The sequence below is a fragment of the Lepisosteus platostomus genome, chromosome 10 (assembly GCF_059453375.1).
Source record: "Lepisosteus platostomus isolate fLepPlt1 chromosome 10, fLepPlt1.hap1, whole genome shotgun sequence".
Lineage (NCBI taxonomy): Eukaryota > Metazoa > Chordata > Actinopteri > Semionotiformes > Lepisosteidae > Lepisosteus > Lepisosteus platostomus.
The window spans coordinates 17,463,275-17,485,618 of record NC_142620.1 but is presented as its reverse complement, the minus strand read 5'-3'; the positions used below and the strand labels follow the sequence as shown (position 1 = coordinate 17,485,618).

At 36.7% G+C, this 22,344-nt stretch overlaps 1 protein-coding gene across 1 annotated transcript; it reads right to left on the bottom strand.

The window, feature by feature from the left end:
* Nucleotides 1–758: 758 nt before the first annotated feature.
* On the bottom strand, nt 759–22,323 carry bub1bb (BUB1 mitotic checkpoint serine/threonine kinase Bb). Its single transcript, XM_088648506.1, has 24 exons — nt 22,191–22,323; nt 21,659–21,815; nt 20,917–20,976; nt 17,587–17,731; nt 17,301–17,497; nt 16,339–16,511; nt 15,991–16,184; nt 15,153–15,244; nt 14,337–14,563; nt 12,564–12,676; nt 12,114–12,262; nt 11,672–11,706; nt 11,016–11,081; nt 10,441–10,549; nt 9,846–9,945; nt 9,288–9,568; nt 7,741–7,922; nt 6,046–6,183; nt 5,382–5,491; nt 4,686–4,847; nt 4,267–4,406; nt 3,720–3,876; nt 2,988–3,115; nt 759–1,018 (listed from the first exon to the last, which is right to left on the bottom strand). The coding sequence occupies exons 2-24, from the start codon at nt 21,796–21,798 to the stop codon at nt 865–867; spliced, it is 3,252 nt and encodes a 1,083-aa protein (XP_088504632.1). The 5' UTR covers nt 21,799–21,815; nt 22,191–22,323; the 3' UTR covers nt 759–864.
* Between the last annotated feature and the right edge of the window lie 21 nt (nt 22,324–22,344).

Sequence of the window (22,344 nt, the reverse complement as noted above, 5' to 3'; positions counted from 1 at the left end):
CCGTCTTACATTGGAGTTAACACCTCTGCTCTTTGGTAGCTCACAATGACAAAGGTATCTCTCTAAACAACTCCCTTCTTCAGTAGCGTCTCTCCAAAAACTTGCATTTTATTATTGTGTGCTTTTATGACTTTGCTGCCCTTCCTGTCATTTATATTTAATTTGCACTGTTCAGTGTTCTCAAACCACACCTACAGACTGTAAAAGCAGATGATTAACAGCCCGATACACAAGGTGATCCTTATATTTGCAGTTCTTAAACTCCTAAATTGAGTAATTTGCATAGCTATTAGACTGATACAGGGAACCACATAAAATAATTGCCTCGCTGGAAGGCAGTTTGGATTTTGTGGCTATATATTTTGCACTCTGTCTGACCTGGCATTGCCTCATTAATACATATTACTGATTTGATGCCTTGTTTAAAGCCAATTCCTCTTCTACGATTCCGTTTAACTTCTGAGAAGAGATGGATTTCTGTACATAACTTGTAAGCTCCAGAAAATAAGGAACAAAGCCAGTAAACATTCTGGCCACTTCATCATAGTTTCCTAGATATGCCATTGACATTTACTTGTGGAATTTAATTACAGGCGTTGTTAATGTTAATAAGGTGTTCAATCAAATTATTGGATCCCCTGTACAAAATCTATGTACAACTATCTTAATAGTCAAGCTTCTTCCTTATTTTGATTCCCACGTTTCAACTCTTAGTAGACATATTGAGCAAATGCTAACAGCAAACCATGGAAAATGTGTGAATTTACAATAGTAGAAAAGCTTTATTGTTAACATGAAAAGCAAAAATTACAAAGAAATAAAAAAGCTGTAAAGGGTCACTGTGATAACAGTGGCAAAAATACATTAGATTAAAAAGGCCAGTTCCTTTTCAATGTCTTTAAGGAAGTTCTCCTTGCACATCTCCTGACGCAGCTCAGAAAGAATGGAGACTGTGGGTTTGCTCCCAGGATTAAGGATCTTCCTGAAGAAATCCTGCCAAATGCCTCTATTTACATTTCTGCAAATTAAATGAAAAGTATTAGAACTGAAGGGAAATATGAAAAAAAAGTTACTCTGTAACCTACTTTCCATGCAGCTTCAAAATGTCAAAGCTCCATATTAACAAAAAACCTTAATGAAAAACAAAAAAATAACTTTTTTGAGACTTATGATCTTTTTTAATCTTTCTGAAACGGCAGGAGTGCTTATCTGGTAGGTCTAAAAACAGCTAACATTGTGAAACACTCCAAGACTAGTGTCTTTTTTTATCCCTGGCTTCGAATAGCACTTAAAGTCAGAAAGCTTGCAATGAAACAAACTTGCATGGAAACATTTTTGTTTACAAAAAAAATCAATCAGAAACAACAGCAGTACCATAAAATTAAAGAGTATATCATGGTCTCATGTCCAGGCAGCATGAAAGAGAGCAACAAGACTAATTCCTAATTTGTAGGGAAGGTCACACTTGGATTATACCAACTTCATAAAATCTTTTAAGTTATAGAATTATCTGATCATTATCTGAAGCTACTAGCAACCAAACAAGCAAGTCAGATCAAATTACTTCTTCCTGTTTGTAATATCCATAAGTTATCATTCTTAACGTTATCCCCTAGTGCAGGGGTTTTCAACCACAGGGTTACTAATTAACCCAAACATAAAAATTAAAGATTGCTGTATTGTGGACGGTGTTGTATGTCACAATTCGACAGCTGTGGAATAGTGGTTTGGTCTCTGGAATTGTAAACAGAAAGATGTGTGCTCAAAGCCTGGGTGGGGCAGTGAGGTCATCCTCTTCTGCTTTGGTAAAATGCCCAGCTGTATAACTGAGCACATAAATTTCTTCAGGTAAAAAAAAGACAAATTAATGATTTGTGCATAATATTTAAATCTGCTGTATATATTAATTAATATTTATATTTCGCCTTTTTGTTATGTGTCAGTTTAAAAGTGATCATTTACGAGTATGCAAACAGCAGGCTTTCATAACATCAAGCCTAAAGATTTAAGTAATATCAATACTGGAAGCAACTGTGCATGTTTTATAAATATATTAATTTTGTTGCTTGCACAAAAAAGGAAAAAAAAAACTGTTGCTTTGCATTTTATTTTGCAGTACATGCCTGCTTCCAGTTCAGAGTTCAGATATGTGGGCCTTTAAGATCAAGGAGCTCTAAATTACTATATAAAACTATTAGCAAGGCACTTAGTGATAAAGTAAGCAAGCTTTGGAAATGCATCTCAAAGACCTCAAAAGTCAGGTTGACTTTTGACACGTGTAGTAAGGCTGAGGAAAAATACTTGTAAAGTTTCTTGCCTCCAAATTGCTTAAAGCAAGAATCACATGTAGTTAGGTGGATGTTTGATTCTCTTTCAGTATAACTCGATATCAGGCAAGCACCAAGTCCGATACTAAAATAAAATTTCTTTAAGAATTTATGAAGATGCAATTTTGCAAAGTCAGGGAACAGAAATTGATAAGAGTTGCAAAGACCTCTTCTAAGCTTTATATGCGATTAGAAAAAAATAGTTTTCAGTCTATCAGTCAATACAGCAGTGTAACACTGGAAGTTCTGGAACACTCAAAGTCTAAACAAGAAATGTTTAACATAAACTATAGACTGAATTCAGTGACTAATCGACATCTTGATGCACTGAAGTTCTTGAACCTGGTTTTGAGAAACCAATAGAAGGAATTCTTAGAACAATACTGTCCTATGAAACAAATGAGAAAAATACTCTCATCTGAAACTATTCTTAGCTTCCAAACTCCAAGTGTTTTTATATGGAAAACAGTTAAAACAAGACATTTAGGATCTTATCATTTATTTTAACTGTAACAATTATAATCCTTTTTTAAAAAAAGACAAAGGAGATAAGGCACTACCTGAGCTGACATAAGACAGAAGGAAGATGGTAAACAAAAGAGGAAAAAAAGATTAAAAGCCAATGCTCTTGAGGTTACTATAGAATGAATGATAACTTACACGTTCTCCTTCCCAGAAGAGACGTCTGACTCTTTGACAAGTTTCCATTCAGAGTTTTCTTTGATGACCTGCATGTTTTTTCCTTCCAGCATCATATGCACGGTATCTGCAATTCCTAAAAGGTCTAGCTGTGTATAAAAAAAAAACAACAAAGAAGCAGTTAAGCTGTGCTCAGCTGATAATGAATACAAGCTTAAAAGTAATCTTTTGTCAGGGTATATTAACATTTTACTTAAAATAAATAGCACACAAGGTGATCAAAGGATAAAAATGGATAAAAAGATGCCCCTCTTCATTTTTAATTTAGAAAATTGTTAAACGGAAGTTTCAATGATCAATTCCAAGATGCAATAGAAAAACAGACTGGATTCTGTTATGAAGTATCTGACAAAGATTAGAGCTACTGTAGTTGCTGTTAATGCCTTTATGTAACAAACGTTTCAGTGAAATATTTTTTTAGTTCTTAAAAATCAAAACCTCATTCAAGTACATTTTAGAAACCTGTGCTGGTACTTCTTAAAAAAAATGTATGTTTTGTTACTCAAACCAAGTTTAAACCATATCAAAAACAAAAATAAATTATGTCACATTTCACAATCATTTTTTCAACCATAGCATGGACTGTTACAAGCTAAAACCACTTGGTACTTTTTCCATTGCAGGTCACTAATTTTCTCAACACAGTAAAGTTTTTAAAACCCATATGTAGTTTATAATTAGCCCTGCTTGTACCTGATAAGGAGAAGAGGTTTCTGATAACAGGCCTTGCTTCAGGAAGGGTTGAGCGTTTTGAAGCCCACGGACCGATGTCACTTCAGGCTGCAAATCCAAATCCAAGCTGTGCGTAAAATCTACCACCTTCAGGGGAGTGCCGCCTTCCGCCAGAAAACTGAATTGTTTTCAAAAGATTAGAAATATACTACACAATACTCACAAAGCAAGGGATTGAATAATCCTTGAATAATCAGCAAGACTGAATAATTTCATTTAGACGAATGATTCCATCCATGGTTATCATTGCTTGACAATTACTGAAGCAGCATTGAAAATTAATTTAAAGTTCCACTGCTAATTACAAATTTATAAAGGTATACAGTTTGTGAAGTTAATGCATTTAAATCAAATTCAAGTCAATTATCTCACAGTGCTAGCTCTCAGTAATAGTTGAAGAAATAGCCAAAACACTTGTTTTTGACATATGGCAGCATCTTTCTGTAATGTTCATAACAGGACTAGTAAGGCTGAGATTTACAAAATCAACCATAGCCATTCAACATACCTGCTTTCCAGGAGTAAGGTATCAGGTCTGACATTTCCATGCACCAAATGGCAACTGTGCATTTGTTCAATTAACTCCAGCAAATTCACCGTTAGAAAAGCAGCCACATTTGTGCAAAGAGTAGCTGTTTCCAAAACATCCTGTCATTAAAAGAAACAGTCAGAACCCTAAAGAATGTAAAATGTATTCATTTTTTGAAATATCAGAACTGCTTATTATGTAAATGCTAAGGTTCTTCATGTTCAAAGTGAAGAAGAGATCATTTTGCAACAAACATCTTCAAGACTATTTGAAGTCAAACAGCAAATCAGATTTTAGAAAAAACAACAGTTTTGAATTAGTTATTTATATTGCTTTGTGTGCTTTAAATAATTGCCAATATTTTTGTATTCATTGTGTAGGTTCATTTCAATATTCACCAGCAGAGTTCTTGAGTACACTCCCTCATTCAATGTCACACAGCCTTCCTCATACATATAACAGCTGCACAGGTCATTGAAATATCTTGGGAAATCTGCACCTAGGCGTTTCTTCAACTGCATGTTAATGTAGAAATCCCAGGGCACAGGCTGGAAGTCAACCTGCAGGAAAATAAAATTACTATAATCACCTCTAGATTCTGAGACGTTTAAATCTTTCCGACATGAGTTACGATACCACTTCAGTATTAAGCATTTCACATCTTCTGATGCTACAGGAGTGGGTTTGAACTTTCCTGAGCAGTGTCCATTGAGTACAGTGTTAATAAATGTTTTTTTTGTTCGGAAGGAGGAGGAGAGAATATTATTCAAGGAGGTTCCAAAGAAAACTGCTCCATTCTAAATGAAGGATACAAGGGCTTTGTTTAAGTGTTTATGCAGCTGGCCTTGAGGCAATGAACATGGCCAAAGAATGGAATTAACACTTCATTTATTAAGGCAGCCATCTTAGTGCATCGGTACTTAACAATGAGTGGATCGTATTATATTTAATTTGATGTTTTCTCAAAAATCTCACTGTAGCTTCTATTTGTCCTCTACCTTTTCTTGCCTTAGAAACACAAACAAAATCACAGCAAATATAGCCCAGCTGGGAACAGGCAATAAAAAATTATTTTAACAATTTAAAGGTCTTACCTTGACTATAATGACTTTATCATCATCATCATCCAAACAGCTGCTTCCAGAAAACATTTTATAGTTTTCATGGCAAACCATCTCCCGCTTGATTTCATAAGTGTCATCACCTTTTAAGAAAATGTACGTTTTATGAATGTCACAATTAAGAAAATTTAACCCTTTCCAGTAGCTTATGGAGTTGCAGTAACTGTAAAATATAATTTAGTAACTCTTACATTCCTTTCCTTGCTCTCACTGTACTCTGCTTGTACAATATGCTTTAAGTTGAAGAACATTACAAAAGGTTGTCCTATAAAACTGAACAGGTATGCACACAAAAATACTTTTGTCAGAAATAGGCAGCATACCCAGTTTTTACATGTTTTTACAATGTACTTGGCATTGATAATGAAGAGCTAGTTTCTGAAATGGCACATTCTATAAATAGATCTAGTGCTCAGTAATTTAGCACTGATTTTCGCACTCCAAAGGAATATTGAAGATGTGGCATTTATCCTATGTAAGTGCATTCACACACCAAGCATAAAACATGCATATAGTAAGTGTTGTACAAATGGTTTCTTAAACTCAGCAAGTACAAGTAGTGTCTGACATGAGACAACTGAGAAAACATGATTTGTTATACTTTATATTCAGGTAAGTGTATAAAATAAACAGTTACCTAGAGGCAATACACAATACTCCTCTAGTTGAGGCAAAGACCCCAGCTCCATGTGAAGATTTGGAATACTCCCCAGAGTAAATTTCTCCAACAGCTGTTTTCTGACATGCAAGCCCACAGGGTTTTCCATCACAGTTCCTGCAGAAACAAACCAAATAGCATATAAATAACTTCTATGCTTTATTAATACTGAATATTGATTCTTACAAATATACAGATTTACATGATAATGCAGTAACTACATTACTACAATTCTTCTGATGGGTGTTTGCAAAATGTCTATAATCTGTATGCTTCGCATCAGTCTAAGACAGTGGAAAAAGAGATAAAATACTAATAAAAAGTTAAGATCCTGCGATTGTGGATTGTCAATACTGGTAACATTATCTCAAACTTTGTGGATTGAATCAATTTGTATAGTGTCCTAAAAGGCAAAAAACCATAAGAATCCATTAGAAAAAATACATAACTGAAAAAAGTAACACCACCATTATTATTTCAAGATTATTTTTAACAAAACTTTACACCCCCAACAAATAGTCATTTAAATAGTAAAAACTCGTGACGTTTCAAACACAGTAGAGCTACATTACACATACATCTAAATGAACATTTCTATCCAAATATACTGTGACGACAAAAATGGTAGAAACAAGAATTCTAAATACAAACAGCATATTTTACAACTGGGATAATTTATCCACTCAAGTCCTCACGATTTATTTGGGTGTGTGAGTTGGCATAAACACATGCATAACCTTTAGTACTTTAATGTGCACATGCCTGCTATTTCCGTTACATAATCATATCACACATCCCAGTTATACCGATTAATGGCAGGGTTGTGCAGAGAGCACAAAAAAAACGGCATATGAGCCTTCAGAGGAAACAAAAGGAATCTCAAATTATGAACCAAAAATACAAAAGACTTGAGATCTGCAACCAAATTCCAAAAACACTTGTGCAAATCACCAGACCTGTTGTAAATACATCTGATTACTCACATTAACTAGGCTATTAAAAGCCATTCGGCGTTAGTACTCAAGTCAGTCAACCCCAAGAGAGCTTATCATTTAACAATACCTTTAACTATGCATATTACAGCTAGCCATCTCGGACTAATGATGAAAATAATTTTCTGATCAAATCGAGCTGACATTTAACACTTGCCTTTTAGATAGAGATCATCACCAGGAACATCCATATTTAAATACACTAGTTTTCAATAGTATAGTGTTCATATTACAAATATAACTAGCATATATTGGAATTGCATTTTTAATAATTAATTTATTAATTGCACATTGCTTTCAAATTGGTTCTACATGCATTCAATACATTCTATTCAAATTGACACTACACACCAGACAAGTAATTAGAAAAAACAACTGGAGACTCAATTTCTGGAGGGCAATGTCTCCAAATCAAGGGTTCAATGGGATCCTTTTAAGAATACCCCCCAAAATAAAAGGACATGTTCCTCTAAATCTAGCAGTGTGTAAAACACACCATGGACCTTTTTCGGGTGTGAAGGCTCCATAGCTGAAACATTGTTTCTTTTCCTCTCTTTTCAGCATGGAATTAACCTTAACTTGTTCCTTTGCAGCCCATGGATGCGGATGCAGCTACCTACTTGAACTCATTTATAACTATGTTAGCTTACAGATTCTCACTTGGGTGCTTGCTAGCGCTTACCTGCAGTTTGCGGGCGATCTTCTTGCTCAGTAACTGTGTTCACACACAGAGACTGACTCAGTTCCCATTTGCGTGGAAGGCTCATGTCTTTCATGCCGGACTGACCTCCAATAGAGGAGGAAGTGGAGGATGCCGAGGAAGCTGTAGAGCGGGTGTCTTCCAGACTGGCTTCTGGGATAGGACTACAGGGGAACAAGGCAGATTTATTAAGGAGCAGACAAAATAAAAACCTGACAAAATGGGAGACATTGTTCAGGGAAAAAAAAAAGGTTTTGTAGCACACACTATACCTGTCCAACATTTAATGACATCCACCATTTGTCATACAGTATCTCATCTAGTACACCAATGACTAAAATAAAATTCTTGTTGGTGGGTCCTGGGGATAATTCTGGAGTGGGGAGCCTGCCACGTGGCATTGGCATGACGCCCCCATGTTGGCACGGGCATTCACCAGGTGGTCCCATTTCCACCCATCTTCCAAAGACATGTTGGCTAGGTTAATTAGGTTAATCATCCTTGTGTGTTGGAGCATATGTCCTGCAAGCAACTGGTATCCCACATAAATGGAAGGAAGAATTATTTAGCTAACACCTTTACCAAATGTCACTATAATCTCTATGATGATTTAGTTTTGTAACCATTTATACAGCTGGGCATTCTGCTGTAGTTAATCTGAATGGCTTGAACCTGCAACGTTTCAGTTACAAGTCCAAAGCCCAAGCCACTACTTTATTTTAAACAATAAAACTACTACACTTTTGCTGCATGTGGTCAACCATTGTAAAAAGGAGAAAATATACAGAACAGTTACAGATAAAAAGTAGTCCTAAAAATGTTTTGTTTAATGTGTGCAATAGTTATGAGCAGTAAAAAATGCAAGTAATTCCTTCAGAAATAATGTGATTGCCCAAGCAAAACAGATACAAATGACTCAATCATTTGTTTCATCATTCATTAACATTCTATGCACTTGTTAGATTTTACATGGTAAATCTCTATGTTGATTTCTATGTAACAATTTTTACAAAACATTTACAATCTCACACAACCATGAAACACAAATTCTATAGTAACAATAAGGACTTACAGCTGTGTTCATATCTGCACTTCTATTCCACACCACTTAGCTAAATGAGGAGTCCTAAGGCCTTGACGGTAACCTAGGAAACCAGCTATTCATCCATCTTTACTGCATCCTGACAGGAAGAAATCTACATTTCATCTGGTCTGTTCTTAACACAAATTTTATTGCTTATAACCATAGAATTTGTTCTGGTATTTAGGCTGCTCTGAATCTAGGAAAAGGTGCCGACTGCCTTTTCTAAAATAAACTTCCACTTGAAAGCCGAGTTATTGCATATTATTCAATCATTATTGCAGTAGCCAAAACCATTTTTCTTGCCATCACCTATGGGATTGAACTGCATCTTAAAAGCCCATACCGGTACACTGAAGCATAGTTTTCTAAGCAAGTCACTGAAAATTACAAGGGATGCTTCCACCAGACCTCTTATATTCTAATGAGAAAAAGTATTTTGTCTTACCTAAGCTTATTTACCATCAAGGGTTCCTCAAAAGCAGGATCTTTCACAGACGTTATTACAGATTTTGGGGTATCACTGTTAACATTGGACAGATCTTTGCTCAGAGTGTTCTCGGAGTCTGAGCTGGTCCTCTGGCCCAGACCTCCAGAGAAAGGAGTGGACGCCAGATGTGCTGCTCGCAAAAAGTCACAGGTGTCATCAGGCACAGGGCAGAGGGTTTTATTCCTGTAGCTGTCAACTATAGCATCTTCATTCAAAGGCTCAATTCCTTCCAATTCATCCTGAAAAAAAACCTCAGAATGACTTCTTCCATTTGTTGTAATCTCACATTGCCGCGGACAAGAAATTAAGGAAAAATATGACTGGGAAACAAGAGTACTAGGTTCTGTAAAATATTAAAATATTGTAGCTGAAATGCAAACATTAATATCTTTGCATCCTTAACTCTTCCCAGTGAAAACTTTATGGACTTAAAAACAGAAGAAAACTTTATACATCAACGCCCATTCCTTTCAAATAATATATCGAACTCCAATTTAGAAAGGAAAAGAGTTTTACACAATCATCTGCAGCTTCTTTTGGTGGAGGATTCCCCAGTGGCTTCAGTATTGCAGCCAACGGCTTGCGAACAGTAGGTTTCGAAGCATTCACAGGAGCTCTAGAAATCGGAAGAAAGTCATGATTCGAGATCATAATAATATGACAGTGACGGTCAGCTATCAATCAAAAAGTGTATTAATTCTAAAATTAGGATCCAGCATGAATTAAAGTTTCAGTATGTTTTATGTGCTTATGTGACATTTGAAAAAATCCAATGCAAAAGATAGTTTCACCATTACAAATAATTTAAAACTTTTCATGTGACAAGCTGTAGGTGATGTACCAAATATACTTAGAAACATTACAAAGAGACCACAATTTATCAGGTACAGCCCAGGTGATTAATAATTTCACTCATTAAAATCATTATTCACTAGTTATTTGCACATATAGTGTATACTTCTACCTGCCCATGAAAAAAGTGGACATTATTTTAGTTTTATGTGAGCATTCCAGTCTTTTCAAAAACCCTGAAACAAAGAAAAACTGTGACTCGTAAAACCATGCTTTAAACCTGAAATAGAGGCTAGTAAAATACATGTAAAGTACATACGGTTTCTGAAGACTTTCACTGATTGGTTTCTCTTCGAGAATAGTGAAAGGAAGAAATTCTGAGAGGGGTTTGTTGACAGGTACATTTTCCAGCCTTGATCCATCATTACCTATAAATTAAATAATACAAATCAGCATATTTCAGTCTTAACATCCAGCAATGTCACATCAGAAACAATAATGGACAGTGTGTGGTTGGGAAATTATTTTCATTCCCAATTACAGCAAAACTATGTTCATAAGGTCACATTGTAAGTATTAATAAAACAGATGTAACTCCTTACATATGAAAAATGATTTTTCTATAATAAATAAAACACAAAATGCCTCATAAACAAAATCACAATTTTTGATGTGCTGGATACAGAGCAAAGAGCATTTTAGTTCTTTGATATTTTAAATATAGTAAGGTGCTAACATTTGTTTTGCAAATAAATTGAACCCCCAATAAACATACATACTATTCCAAAATTAAAGACGGTCTTCCAACCTAAGTTATATTCATTTTCACTGATGAATGCAACAATATCAAAGTGATATGGCACTAATGTGGTATGAAATCTTAATAAAACTTACAAGACTTCAGAAACATTGCCTCAAACTGAAGATCATCTTTCACTGACGGACTTGTGAAAACATCATCTGAAATAAAAATAGAAGTTTCTTAGCCACAGAAAAAAGCATAAATTAAGTGTTAAATCTGTTAGCCAGAATCTAAATCCAAAAACATCTAAAAAACTAAGAGGTAAAGAGTCATAAAAGGAGGTTCCTTCAAACACTTATTCTTCAATATTTTTATTCATAAACAAAATCTACCCTGTGGAGCATTCAAGTGGTTAAAAAAAATAGTTGTTGTTTGGAGCACAGACTGAGTTTGGTGGAGAATCGATTGAGCCTGGATTGTGTCCCTAATCAATTGTAAATTGATGTTATGTTTATTAAGGCACACAACTAGCAGAGTACCGCCAAGGTAGAATTGAGTCAATCAAATCTCTCTTGGATTACCAGCATACATCCTTTGTGATATGCCCAGAGCCAGCAAGCTTGTAGTGGCTTCACTGAGGGACATACCCCGAAGTCTCCTGTCAGGCACTGTGGAGCTTGCAACATGTCAAATGAGGAATGGCTCTACAGGATTGTGCAATCCACAGATGTTGTATTGGAAAATTAGTAGTATCTGTTCTTACAAGAGGAAGGCATCTTACAAACAAAAATATGACCTGAAAACACACCTAGAAGGTCAACAGGGCTTGGGATGCACTGGTCTCTACAAAAAGAGAAAGACAATTCTCAGTTATAACAAATTAAGATGAAGATCTTATAACATTAAATAAATAACCCACTCCTTTATCATAAAATAAACCCACTACAGTTTAAGAAATTCTCAGCCAAGATCATTAATGTCAAAACATGACATATCTGTCAATATGGAAATACTGCTCATCAAAGAATCTGGTATATTATTGACACAAACTAAACTGATTGATTTTTCTTATGGGAACAGTGATTACCTTCTGATTTAGTCTATTTGCATAACATTGCTAAAGGGATCAACTAGCTAAGAACATATTCTTTGCATCAAGTGTTCTAAACTGCTTTATCATTACATTTTTATCACACTCCCCCCCCCCCCAACTGTGTTAAAACAAATTCAAGATCACACTGAAGTCTTACTTTGGTGGAGGATAGGCACCTAGTGCCGATTCATCGTAAATTGTGAACTTTGTGTTTGATCCCTCAAGAGAGTCCACAGGTGCTCTTGACTGGTCCAGAGACACCGAATCAAACTTAATTTCTGGAACTTGAAGGTGGTCTGGTGGGACCTACGAAAAATGTTTCTTAAAATCAGCGTATAAATAGTTAAATCTTGTTTTAATGTTAAAACAAAATTTCAATTCTTAAACATTTTGTAACTGCTAATGTATAAAGGTTACCAGTGGTACTATATGAGAGTGATGTGCAGTACATGGTAAAATTACAAATTCATATATAGTTGGTATCTCAAAACAAAAGTTCAAAACTCATCTACACAACAGCATAGAATACAAAATATAAGCAACAAATATGGAGGTAAAAAAAAAGTCCTACATGATAAATTTTCCAATTAAGGTCACATTTCCTCACCTGCTTAGGAAAACAAGACAGACTGTTCACACTCGCTTCCTGAAGCAGTCTTTCCTTTTCCTCAATTTCTCTTCTCAGTTCCTCTTTTCTTCTAGCCAGCTTAGCAACTTCCTCTAAAATGTTAGAGGAAAATATTGATATATACACACAGACATATAAAAGCATAAAAGAAATTAGAGTGGGGAGCTGTGCTCCACTGCCAAAACACTATTTTCTTTCCTACTCCTTTTCATGGTTCTTAAGCCAAAAATGTTTATATTAAAAGGAAACTAAATTATAAAACAACTAACCTGGGCAATTTATGTCACAGACAATCGAAGCCGACTTGGACACTGAAGTTTCTCTTTAGAAAATGAATTCCATTTGCATTTCAACGCTTGCATTGTGACAATGACTGTCAATAATACTATGTGCTTTCAACACTAAAACACGAAACCTAGCATATATACAGAAGTACTACAATGGGAGAATCCTGTACACAGATATACTCCTGTTATGATTGAAGTGTGGAAGAAACATTACTGGTTCAAATCAAAATGAATTGAAGAAAAACTAAGAGATGCGCTCCATAATAAACGTGCCTTTATCAAAGACAGAAGAGAATACTCATATACCTCAATTTACAAACACCCAGTTTATCCATTTTCACTGTAACAAAGCATGCATTATTATGCCTATTTTTCAGAGTCACAAAGAGATTTTTGCTGTAATAAAGGTACCAACCTCATAGTGACCTCCAACAACAGTTCCTCAGTGCATCCAAGTTCATTTGTATATCACATTTATCTTATCTACTGTACTATGGCAAGTAGGGCAACGATAAACAGGCAATAATGTTCTTATTTTGGCTATTTAGTGTTTTGTTAATGTAGAAATAAGACATACTGGGTGAATTATTAGTCTTCAAAATAAATTTGAAGATTACATTACTTTATCTTTATTTCAATTACTTAATAATATTAATATTAATAACTGCTTATACTTATATAGCACTTTTTTGGAAACTCCACTCAAAGCGCTTTACAGGTAATGAGGACTTCTCTCCACCACCACCAATGTGCAGCATCCACCTGGATGGCAACCATAGTGCACCAGAATGCTCACCACACATCAGCTATCAGTGGGTAATGAAAAGTAATGAAGATAAATTCATTGATGGGGATTATAAGGAGGCTATGATTGGTAAGGGTCAATGGAAAATTAGGACAGGACGCCGGGGTTACATTCGAGAAACGCCCTGGGATTTTTAATGACCGCAGAGAGTCAGGACCTCAGTTCGACATTTCTCATCCATAGGACAGCACCTGTTTACAGTATAGTGCCCTCATCACTATACTGGGGCATAAGGACCCACATGGACCGCAGGGTGAGCACGCCCCTGCTGGCCTCACTAACACCTCTTCTAGCAGCAACCTTAGGTTTTCCCAGGAGGTCTCTCATCCAGGTACTGACCAGGCTCAAACCTGCTTAGCTTCAGTGGGTTGCCAGTTGTGAGTCACAGAGGGATATGGCTACTTGCTATAACTGAGAGATGGGTGTACATACAAATCTGGATTTTTTCCCCCTGTAAATGTGAATGAAGAACGAATAATCGAACGCACTGTTAAAATTAGAGAAGAACTTCCATTCTTTTAACTGCTTGTTCCTGATGGAAGTTTCCTGAAACAAAGTTTGAGCACATCATATATGAGCCTTTGGTGAATAAAGAAATATCCAACTTCGGAAGTAGGCACAGTATGCAAGGTGAGCTTGCCAAATGCCCTACTGTTTTACCTTCCATTTCTTTGGCTTTCTTTATCCTGTAGCGTTCAGCACGTAGCTCCTCAAAGCAGAATTCAGTGGCTCCACTATAGAGCAACTCTTTGCAGTATGTACTCTGCTCCTTCTTCTCCCCATCACCGGGCTGCTGGACCTGTAGTCTCTGTAGTGGGGTCTCCTCTTTCGCTGGCTTTCTGGCCGAGAGCACATTGTTCACCGATGGGTCAATCTTGCAGGGTGTTCTGCACAAAAACACAGACTCACTCATTAGGTGACCATGCAATAGAAAACATGATGGGGAAAAAATAGTTAACAGTTGGCTGCAACTTGTTTTTAGTTAAATTTATTAGCTATTAATATATTTACAATTAGCTAATGTGGCTCAACTATATCCAAAAAGTAAAGCATTTATTCAACAACTGTTATTCTGAAGAAAAAATTGAATTGATCATTTCTATTCACTTGAGATTTAACTTCTGTCAAACAATTTTGAAACATCCCTGTGGGGTTATTACTCATAAGCTCACCTTATTGAAAAACTCCAGAAATGCTAGGGCAGACTTATTAACCTGCTACTTAAGCTATATTTCAAACTCCTTGCAGATACCACCCCAGGAATGCAAAGCCAGTGCTGCAAGGTAGCAATGGTAATGATTGTGCTACCTTGCCACCCTGTATAGTTACATGATTAATATATTTAAAGTTTCTAGTTTCTTTTTTAAGAGAAAATGGACACTTGAAAGGAGACTGACTGCTTATACCTATTTCTGAACCATGAATAACCACCAAGCGGAGTTCATCCAAACTGTCATATCACACTGTAGTACTTACACAGCTGGCAGCTGATCAGACTCCTCCACAAACGGCTGGAAGTTTGGCTTGCAAGGCGGAACCTCGGTACTGTAACTGGACACAGACTTTTTCTGTGGAATTGGAAATTGCATAAGACTCATTTCAAATAACTCCAAGCCTGACTATTACCAAGGCTTTAAATGGCTTTAAGAACAGATCCCAACTACTGCTGTAGTAATTGTATTTCAAAACAAAGACTTTCTTGGTGTATCTTGTTTGCACATCAGAATGGGCTTTAAAATCTCAAGTGCCTATAGAAGTTTTTCCAAAGTTTTCACATCCCGGCAAAACCTCAAAACTTTAAATGGCAGGCTTTCACAACAGATAAAAACTACTTAATATTTAAAAACATCATTTATTCAATGGGAAAAAATGGAGCCATTTTATATAATTTAGCATAGCGGGGAGTTTTGAAGTTTGAAATCTGACAGGTTTTGACAATACCCACAAATGCTAGGAAACCTTGATCAAAGGCGTTTGGGAGGCAATCTATGGTTGACTTGAGAGCAGGCTCCCATCACCTTTCTTGGTCAGAACAATCCTCAGATCTCCCTCCTAACGAAAACCAGTTTGACAGGAACATTCCTTCCATTACCAAACGGCGCGACCACAAACTCAGCCAGAAGGCAAAGGTAATACTAAACAAATGGGATGGGACTGAGCTGCAAAAGCTGGATGTTGTAGAATACACATCCAGTTCAAACCACTGAATTATTTGCTGAGGCTTTTTTAAAATATTTTAGCCAGGGAGCTCACACAAAAGGAGCACAAACACTTCTAAACCCAAGACTGCACGGTGGCGTCTCTTGTTGCATACCTTGACACCATTCCATTTTTCTGGCTTGGGGTCATTCTCTTTGGCTCTGGCTTCCGGTGGGGCAAGCCAGGGTTCCGGCTTGAAATTGGAGGATTCAACAATTCCCGCCTGATTTTCATCAAACACTGTTAATCGGTGGTTCTGTTGGACAGATTTTAAGGTAGGTGCCTGCAAATTCAGTCCCCCACCACGATCTACCAGAAAGAAGCAAATGCAAAAGACATGATAAGCTCCAGAAAGAAATGAATAAGCAGAAAAACACCAATTTCGTGTAATCTGTTTTTGAATTAAGGTTGTAACATTTTAAAGATAAAACATGCAAAAACAAAGAGGGAACCATGAGCTTACAGCTGGCAGCAGCCCCTATCCGCTCCACAGGTACAATCGCCTTTTTGTGCCCTCTGGGCTTAAGATCTGCCAGTGAAGCCCTCTGAGGCTGTGAGGGCTCAGGGCTTTCTGCTTCCTCTTCCCCATTGGCCATGTCTGCTACAACCTTATGAATCACACGTGAATTGAAGTTCCTGGAAAGAGAGGGTCAGTAAGTACCAGACCAGTAAAGCAGTACAATGTTCAACATCAGACTTGGCAAAGAAATTGCATATTGTAATCCCTAAAATGTCTTAAACTAATTCAGCATTGTAAGGGTGATTCATCCCCTAAGTAGTTGGGAATTGCCAATTAAATACCACTCCAATTTGCGATCAACATTTACTTTTTTTTAACCTTGTGCACTGGCGACAGCTTCAATACATGTCTGAAAAGGCATTGGCTATAAATTCTACAGTAGCTGACAGCAGAGAAGGCGCCAGGCTTGCAGGTGACTGGCACATTATAGGAATGCTATGTACTGAAAAACAGAGACCCCTGCTCTAAATAATCCCAAATCCTATCCTACCAGTACTCGAGCTAAATATGGACTGACACAGTCATCTTGTAATATGATGTAGGCTAAAACCTCAAATAGAGCTCCATTGAGCTCAACCTGCACTGCAGGCAAGGGTTTGACTGGCTGAGCCACACACAAGCCCCTTAACAAAGCTTTTAAAATGTGCACAAACAAGCAGAATTTTTCCAATGGACATGTCAACTCAATTGTCACCCTTTGTAGTTTTGTGCATTTGTACTGATCATCTAATCTGTCATCTTATTTAATTCCGTTTTTTGTTGTAACCGACCTTATGCAACCTCACATACAAAAACCAAGGGTACGCATTCATTATTATATAGTAGACCCTAAATATAGCCAAATGGCAAAAATGTTTAAAAAACAAAAGAGGACAAAAATCTATTGTAAATAAAAATAAACGTACTTGTGATGGTACTGCAACTTATCGAAAGGTTCGGCCCGGCATCTCAGACCATCCTGGTAGACAGCTTCTGCTCTTTTTAAATTGCCATGCTTCTCATACTCCTCAGACCAAGATATGTAGAACACAGCTGTCATTATCCCAATGCCCTGGGCATGCATGTAGCTATACAGATCAAGAGGCTCATCGCAAATTCCAGCCTTTAAAAAAAAAAGAAAAAAAAAAGGTTCACAAACCTAATCACCACACTTCTCAAAACATAATTTGAAGATAGCAGTCGATCACTCACAAATTTAATCCAGAGGTTAACATAACGGACATCATTGAAGTATTTCGTCTCGTCTTTGAACCGCATGACGGCCCTCTCCAGCAAGGTGGAAAAGTTACTTGCTTTTCCTCCTTGGGGGTACATCTGCTGTGTCCATTTTATGTATCTAGGAAGAAAACATACAGTCCAGGTAATGCGCCAGCATAAAATGATTTCTAACATTTCCATTTTTTGCTTGTAGCACGAAGCTCATCATTCACTGCACAGTAGCTACAGGTGGTCTATACTTGATTCTCTTCCGAACCTGCAACAATGTCTAGTTAGATGATCTTTAGCCTGGAAAAGAGGCCATGATAGCTGAGAACTTTCATCCCACTATAGATGGGAGGGGAAATTGTCACTGCACAAATGCATTTCTGCTCATACTTACAGTAAAGAGCTCGTAGCAGGTAACTGAAAAATTCTGCCTTATATATTACTTCCAGAAATGTGACGGCAGTTTTTCATGTAACATTCCAGTAATCCTATTTTTTCCATAGTTAGAATCGGGCAACATTTACGTCAAGTATAATGCTGAAGTCAATCTCAAATTGTCTTTTCTCATGTGTCTTCTGTGACATCACATCACAAAGAACACAGGACCTTATTGACCCCCTGCAGTTGCTTACAGAGGTGAGCAGATAAAGCAATGATCAAATTGTTAGATTTGGTCTATCAACAACTTGACCAAGCAAGGGCATTTGTACGGATCTTATTTGGTGATTTTGCTGCTGCTTTTAATACAATACTGTTGATTGCACAGAACCTCTCACAGAGCTTCATTTTAAACTTGATAAGATGGTCCTAGACTTAAGTTAAACTGGGAACTAGATATTTCACATTCCCTACAGTTCCATTGTATCACCACAGGGTTGCGACTTGTCCCTCTTCTGTACTTTTTTTACAGTAACAAATGTAAAAGAAAAAACAGATAAAAATCTTATTACATCTGCTGATGACACAACCCTGGTCAGCTTATTATAGGACTTAAAAATCATCATGAGCCCATTCTAAATTATTTTACTAAATTGTTTAAACTCTTAATGCCTACAGTAGCCTTATTAGAGAGAAGCTGCCTTCTAACTAAATACAAAGGAACTTACAGTTAAATCTCTCTCTGCACCCCGGATGCCACAAAATAAATGGGAGCCTATATCCCTATCCATAAAAATGCACCCTAAGCAGGAAAGACGTTTTTAACTGAGGTATATTTTACCCTGAAAACTCAAGTTCCCTAAAACACAGAAAAGCACACTCTCTCTCACAAGGTTCGAATACATTGCTCCATTCAGGTATGATTTGGATGGTCAAAAAGTAGGGGCTCTCGCCTGGAGCAAGCTTTAAGTCCCTACTCCTCCGTACTCCTCTCCCTCTTTTTTCCTGTCCTTTTTTCCCCAAGCTCTATAATGTGATCTTATATTGTCTATTTCTGTCCTGCTCCTTTGCAATCATTAACCCACAACTCACCTAGGTATACTAAGATACATTTTTTACATTTTTTTATCCCCACTCAAGGGACCCCCCTGACCTCAATAAACATCCTCTCTCCTTTGGAGTTTGAAGTGTTTACTCTTCCCAGTGTCACAAACTTTATCTAAAATCCAAAACACACTTCTAAGTCACCTAAAGCTGTAACAGTATGTTAAGATGCTTTCAATAAATGATTTGCAGACAAGTGCTCAAATAGTTCTATCCACCTTGAAGTTGTTTCTTAAGAAAAAAAGACTGTCGACTTGTTTTTGAAGTGTCAGATTTGTGCCATCTCAGGTTTTTTTTTATCTATGACTAGTCCCAAGTACTTAAGTCTTTAACGTTTTTTATAGTTGCACTATTAATTAAGGTTGGTTGGAGAGATGTTGCATTTTTTCCTAAGATCACTGACCAGTTCCTTTGTTTTCAGAACATTTACCCTCAAAGAGAACTTATTAATGCTTAGAAGCAGTCTGGGGTTTTCTGGGTGACCAGAATATTAGGCCTTGTGTGTAAATGCTGTACATAAAGTAACTTGTGTGTGGTATGTTGTTTGTAGTGTAGTTTGTGTTTTGTCATTGCAATAAATATTTGTTTAACCAAGTGTGTCTGGATTATTACTCCTCTCAAAAAAGCTATGCCAGAGAACAAGAAATTCACATGCCTCTACTTATACTAGCCACTCGGGTATATTGCTAGAAATCACTTACAAGTTACAAGTTGATTGACTAAACCGCTCGGTCAACTCCTGACTTTCACCAGTTTCATACCCCCCCATTTGTAACAATACTGTATCACTTGCTGGTTTGGAAATATCAGTACTGTTAATTGAAATAGGTTGAAAATCAGAGAAGAAAATAAGTAAAATAATATTTTTTACAAACATAGGGCTGTAAACATGGCCACGAGCATTATGGTGTCTCACGCCCTAAATTGTGAATTGACCTCTGTGTCCCCAGGTGTAAAAATCTATAAAAACCCTTTCCTTTATGTCCTATGACACTATTGTACTGTCTACTCTTGGTAATGTTTGACTGGCTTCATTGTACTGGACTGCCTGTAAAGTGAACTTTTCCAAGGGGATAATAAAGTTTGAAGTGAATTGGTTTTGGTGTACTTTGTCTCTGTACTTAAAAGTTTTTTTTTATATTTACAGACTGTTTCATTGTTTTCACCTTACAATAAACCATAACACTTGTAGGACTGAATATACTGTAGGCCTTTTGTTTTTTTCTTGGATAGCTGTTACAATGTTAACCACTAACCACATTAATGTTATCATTTAATTCAGAACACTTACAGAAGCTGCATTACATACCACCTGAGAATGCAAATTAAGACAAGAGAAATTTGACTTAATAGTTTGCTTTTATTCAAGATTAAATGCCTCAACCCCAAGAAAAAAAAATATTCCCAGGTCTTACCATTTTCTGTATTATTCTTACAGTTTGTAGCATTACAGTACTGGAAAATACTTTATACAGTTTTTATTCTAATGCAATATGTCTCTCTTAGCACTTACAATCTCTATTTTTTGGGGGACAACTAGGCAATCAAACAAATGTTGTTATGTCACAGCAAACTTTTAAACAAGTTTGGTAAGTCAATAGGTATACTAATACTTACTGGAACTGCAGGTTACAACATTTTTGACTATGCATGCTTACTTTGATATCAAAATATTTTGATCAGTATCAAGATTATTGAGAAGTCAAATCTAAAAACACTACACCAATCAAAAGTTTAAAGAATTTAAAACGCTGTGGTATCTTAAGAGAATAATGCACATTCGTCTTATAGTAGAGAACTCCTATTTCTGAAGGAACGGTAAAAACAGCCTACCTTTCCCACACATCAAGCGGATCATCCCCTTCGTAAAATCTGATTTCGGACTCAAAAGCCCTAATGGGGGAGAAAACAGTTTACATCTGGAAGGTGCAAGCAACCTTTTGGCTTCCAAGCCTTGCAGAGTGTGCTAGGTCACACACATTCCCAAAATGTAACTTATGTGTACAAAATGTTAACTTATCCTTGCAACACATTTGCATGCAATATATTGCACTCCTATCATCTACAGGCTATTTTCAACTAAAGCTACTGCTTGTTTAGGAAGTTAACAGCATTAACATCCTATTCAGATTCAGAGACTTTTCATTCACGTATAACCATTTATAAAATAAGCATTTTGATTAGGTGATGGCTGCATTTTTGCATGATTACAATTTTCAACCTCACATTGCCATTTGACAGTGTAACACTTTTACATCACAGCTTCTTCCACTTGTGGGGCATACTTACTAGGATTCACCTGTTTTGTTAAAATTCATAAGTCTGCAGTAGATTCTCCATTTAAAATGAGTATATGCAAATCTACTGAAGTTTTAACGCCATCGGCACATTGTAATCATGGTTTACACATAACAGTATAAAGTTAACCAATATCCATGTAGTTTATAGACGTTTAATAATCTATCCTCCGTTCTAAATGATAATGCACCAAAATTACAAATGATATCAACCAGCCAAAGAAAAACGTGCTTCAGGCATAAAAAAAAACACACACAAGATTGCCAAGTTCACTCACTGTTTCTCCTGCTCGATGGCAGCGCTGTGGCCCCCTTCCTGGCTGGCCAGGGCTTGAAGAAGAGCGGACATGGACCGACCCTGTTTCAGGGGCTGGATATTCTCTTTGCACAGTTCCCATTCTGGAGACTCCTCCGCCATACCGAACTGTGTCCCAGCTGGAACAATGCAGCAAGAGCATGAAAACAAATCCTCTAACAACGCGAAATATGCTTGTTACTTCACTGATTGCCCTGGTTTTGCAAGTCATGCTTAAAAAAAGGCTTGCAAAAGACAGGCAAGCATTAACCTACAGCTAGCAAAAATATCGCATTTTCCACAATAAGATACATAGTTCTGATGTAGATTTAGTTATGTTTGGTCGTTATTACACGTTCCGCCTTTTAAAATGAAAAAGCTGTATGAGGTAATACAAAAGCAAATGTTTCCCTTCTTAGGAACCAATACCATGAAATCGCTTACATTTACTCAGCAAGTGTTATTGACAATTGTGCAATTCGCAGTGGAAGAGGAAACAATTTGAAATAACTTACCTTAAATCTATATACTTGAAAAGTGTGTTTCTTTTTTTAACAATGAGATTCAAGCTGGCTTTCTCCTCCCTGCGTTTAAAATAATTCAAATGCAAACCGCCAGGGTCAGAGACCAACATCCTGAAATTGATTGGGCCGTCACACCAACGTGTTT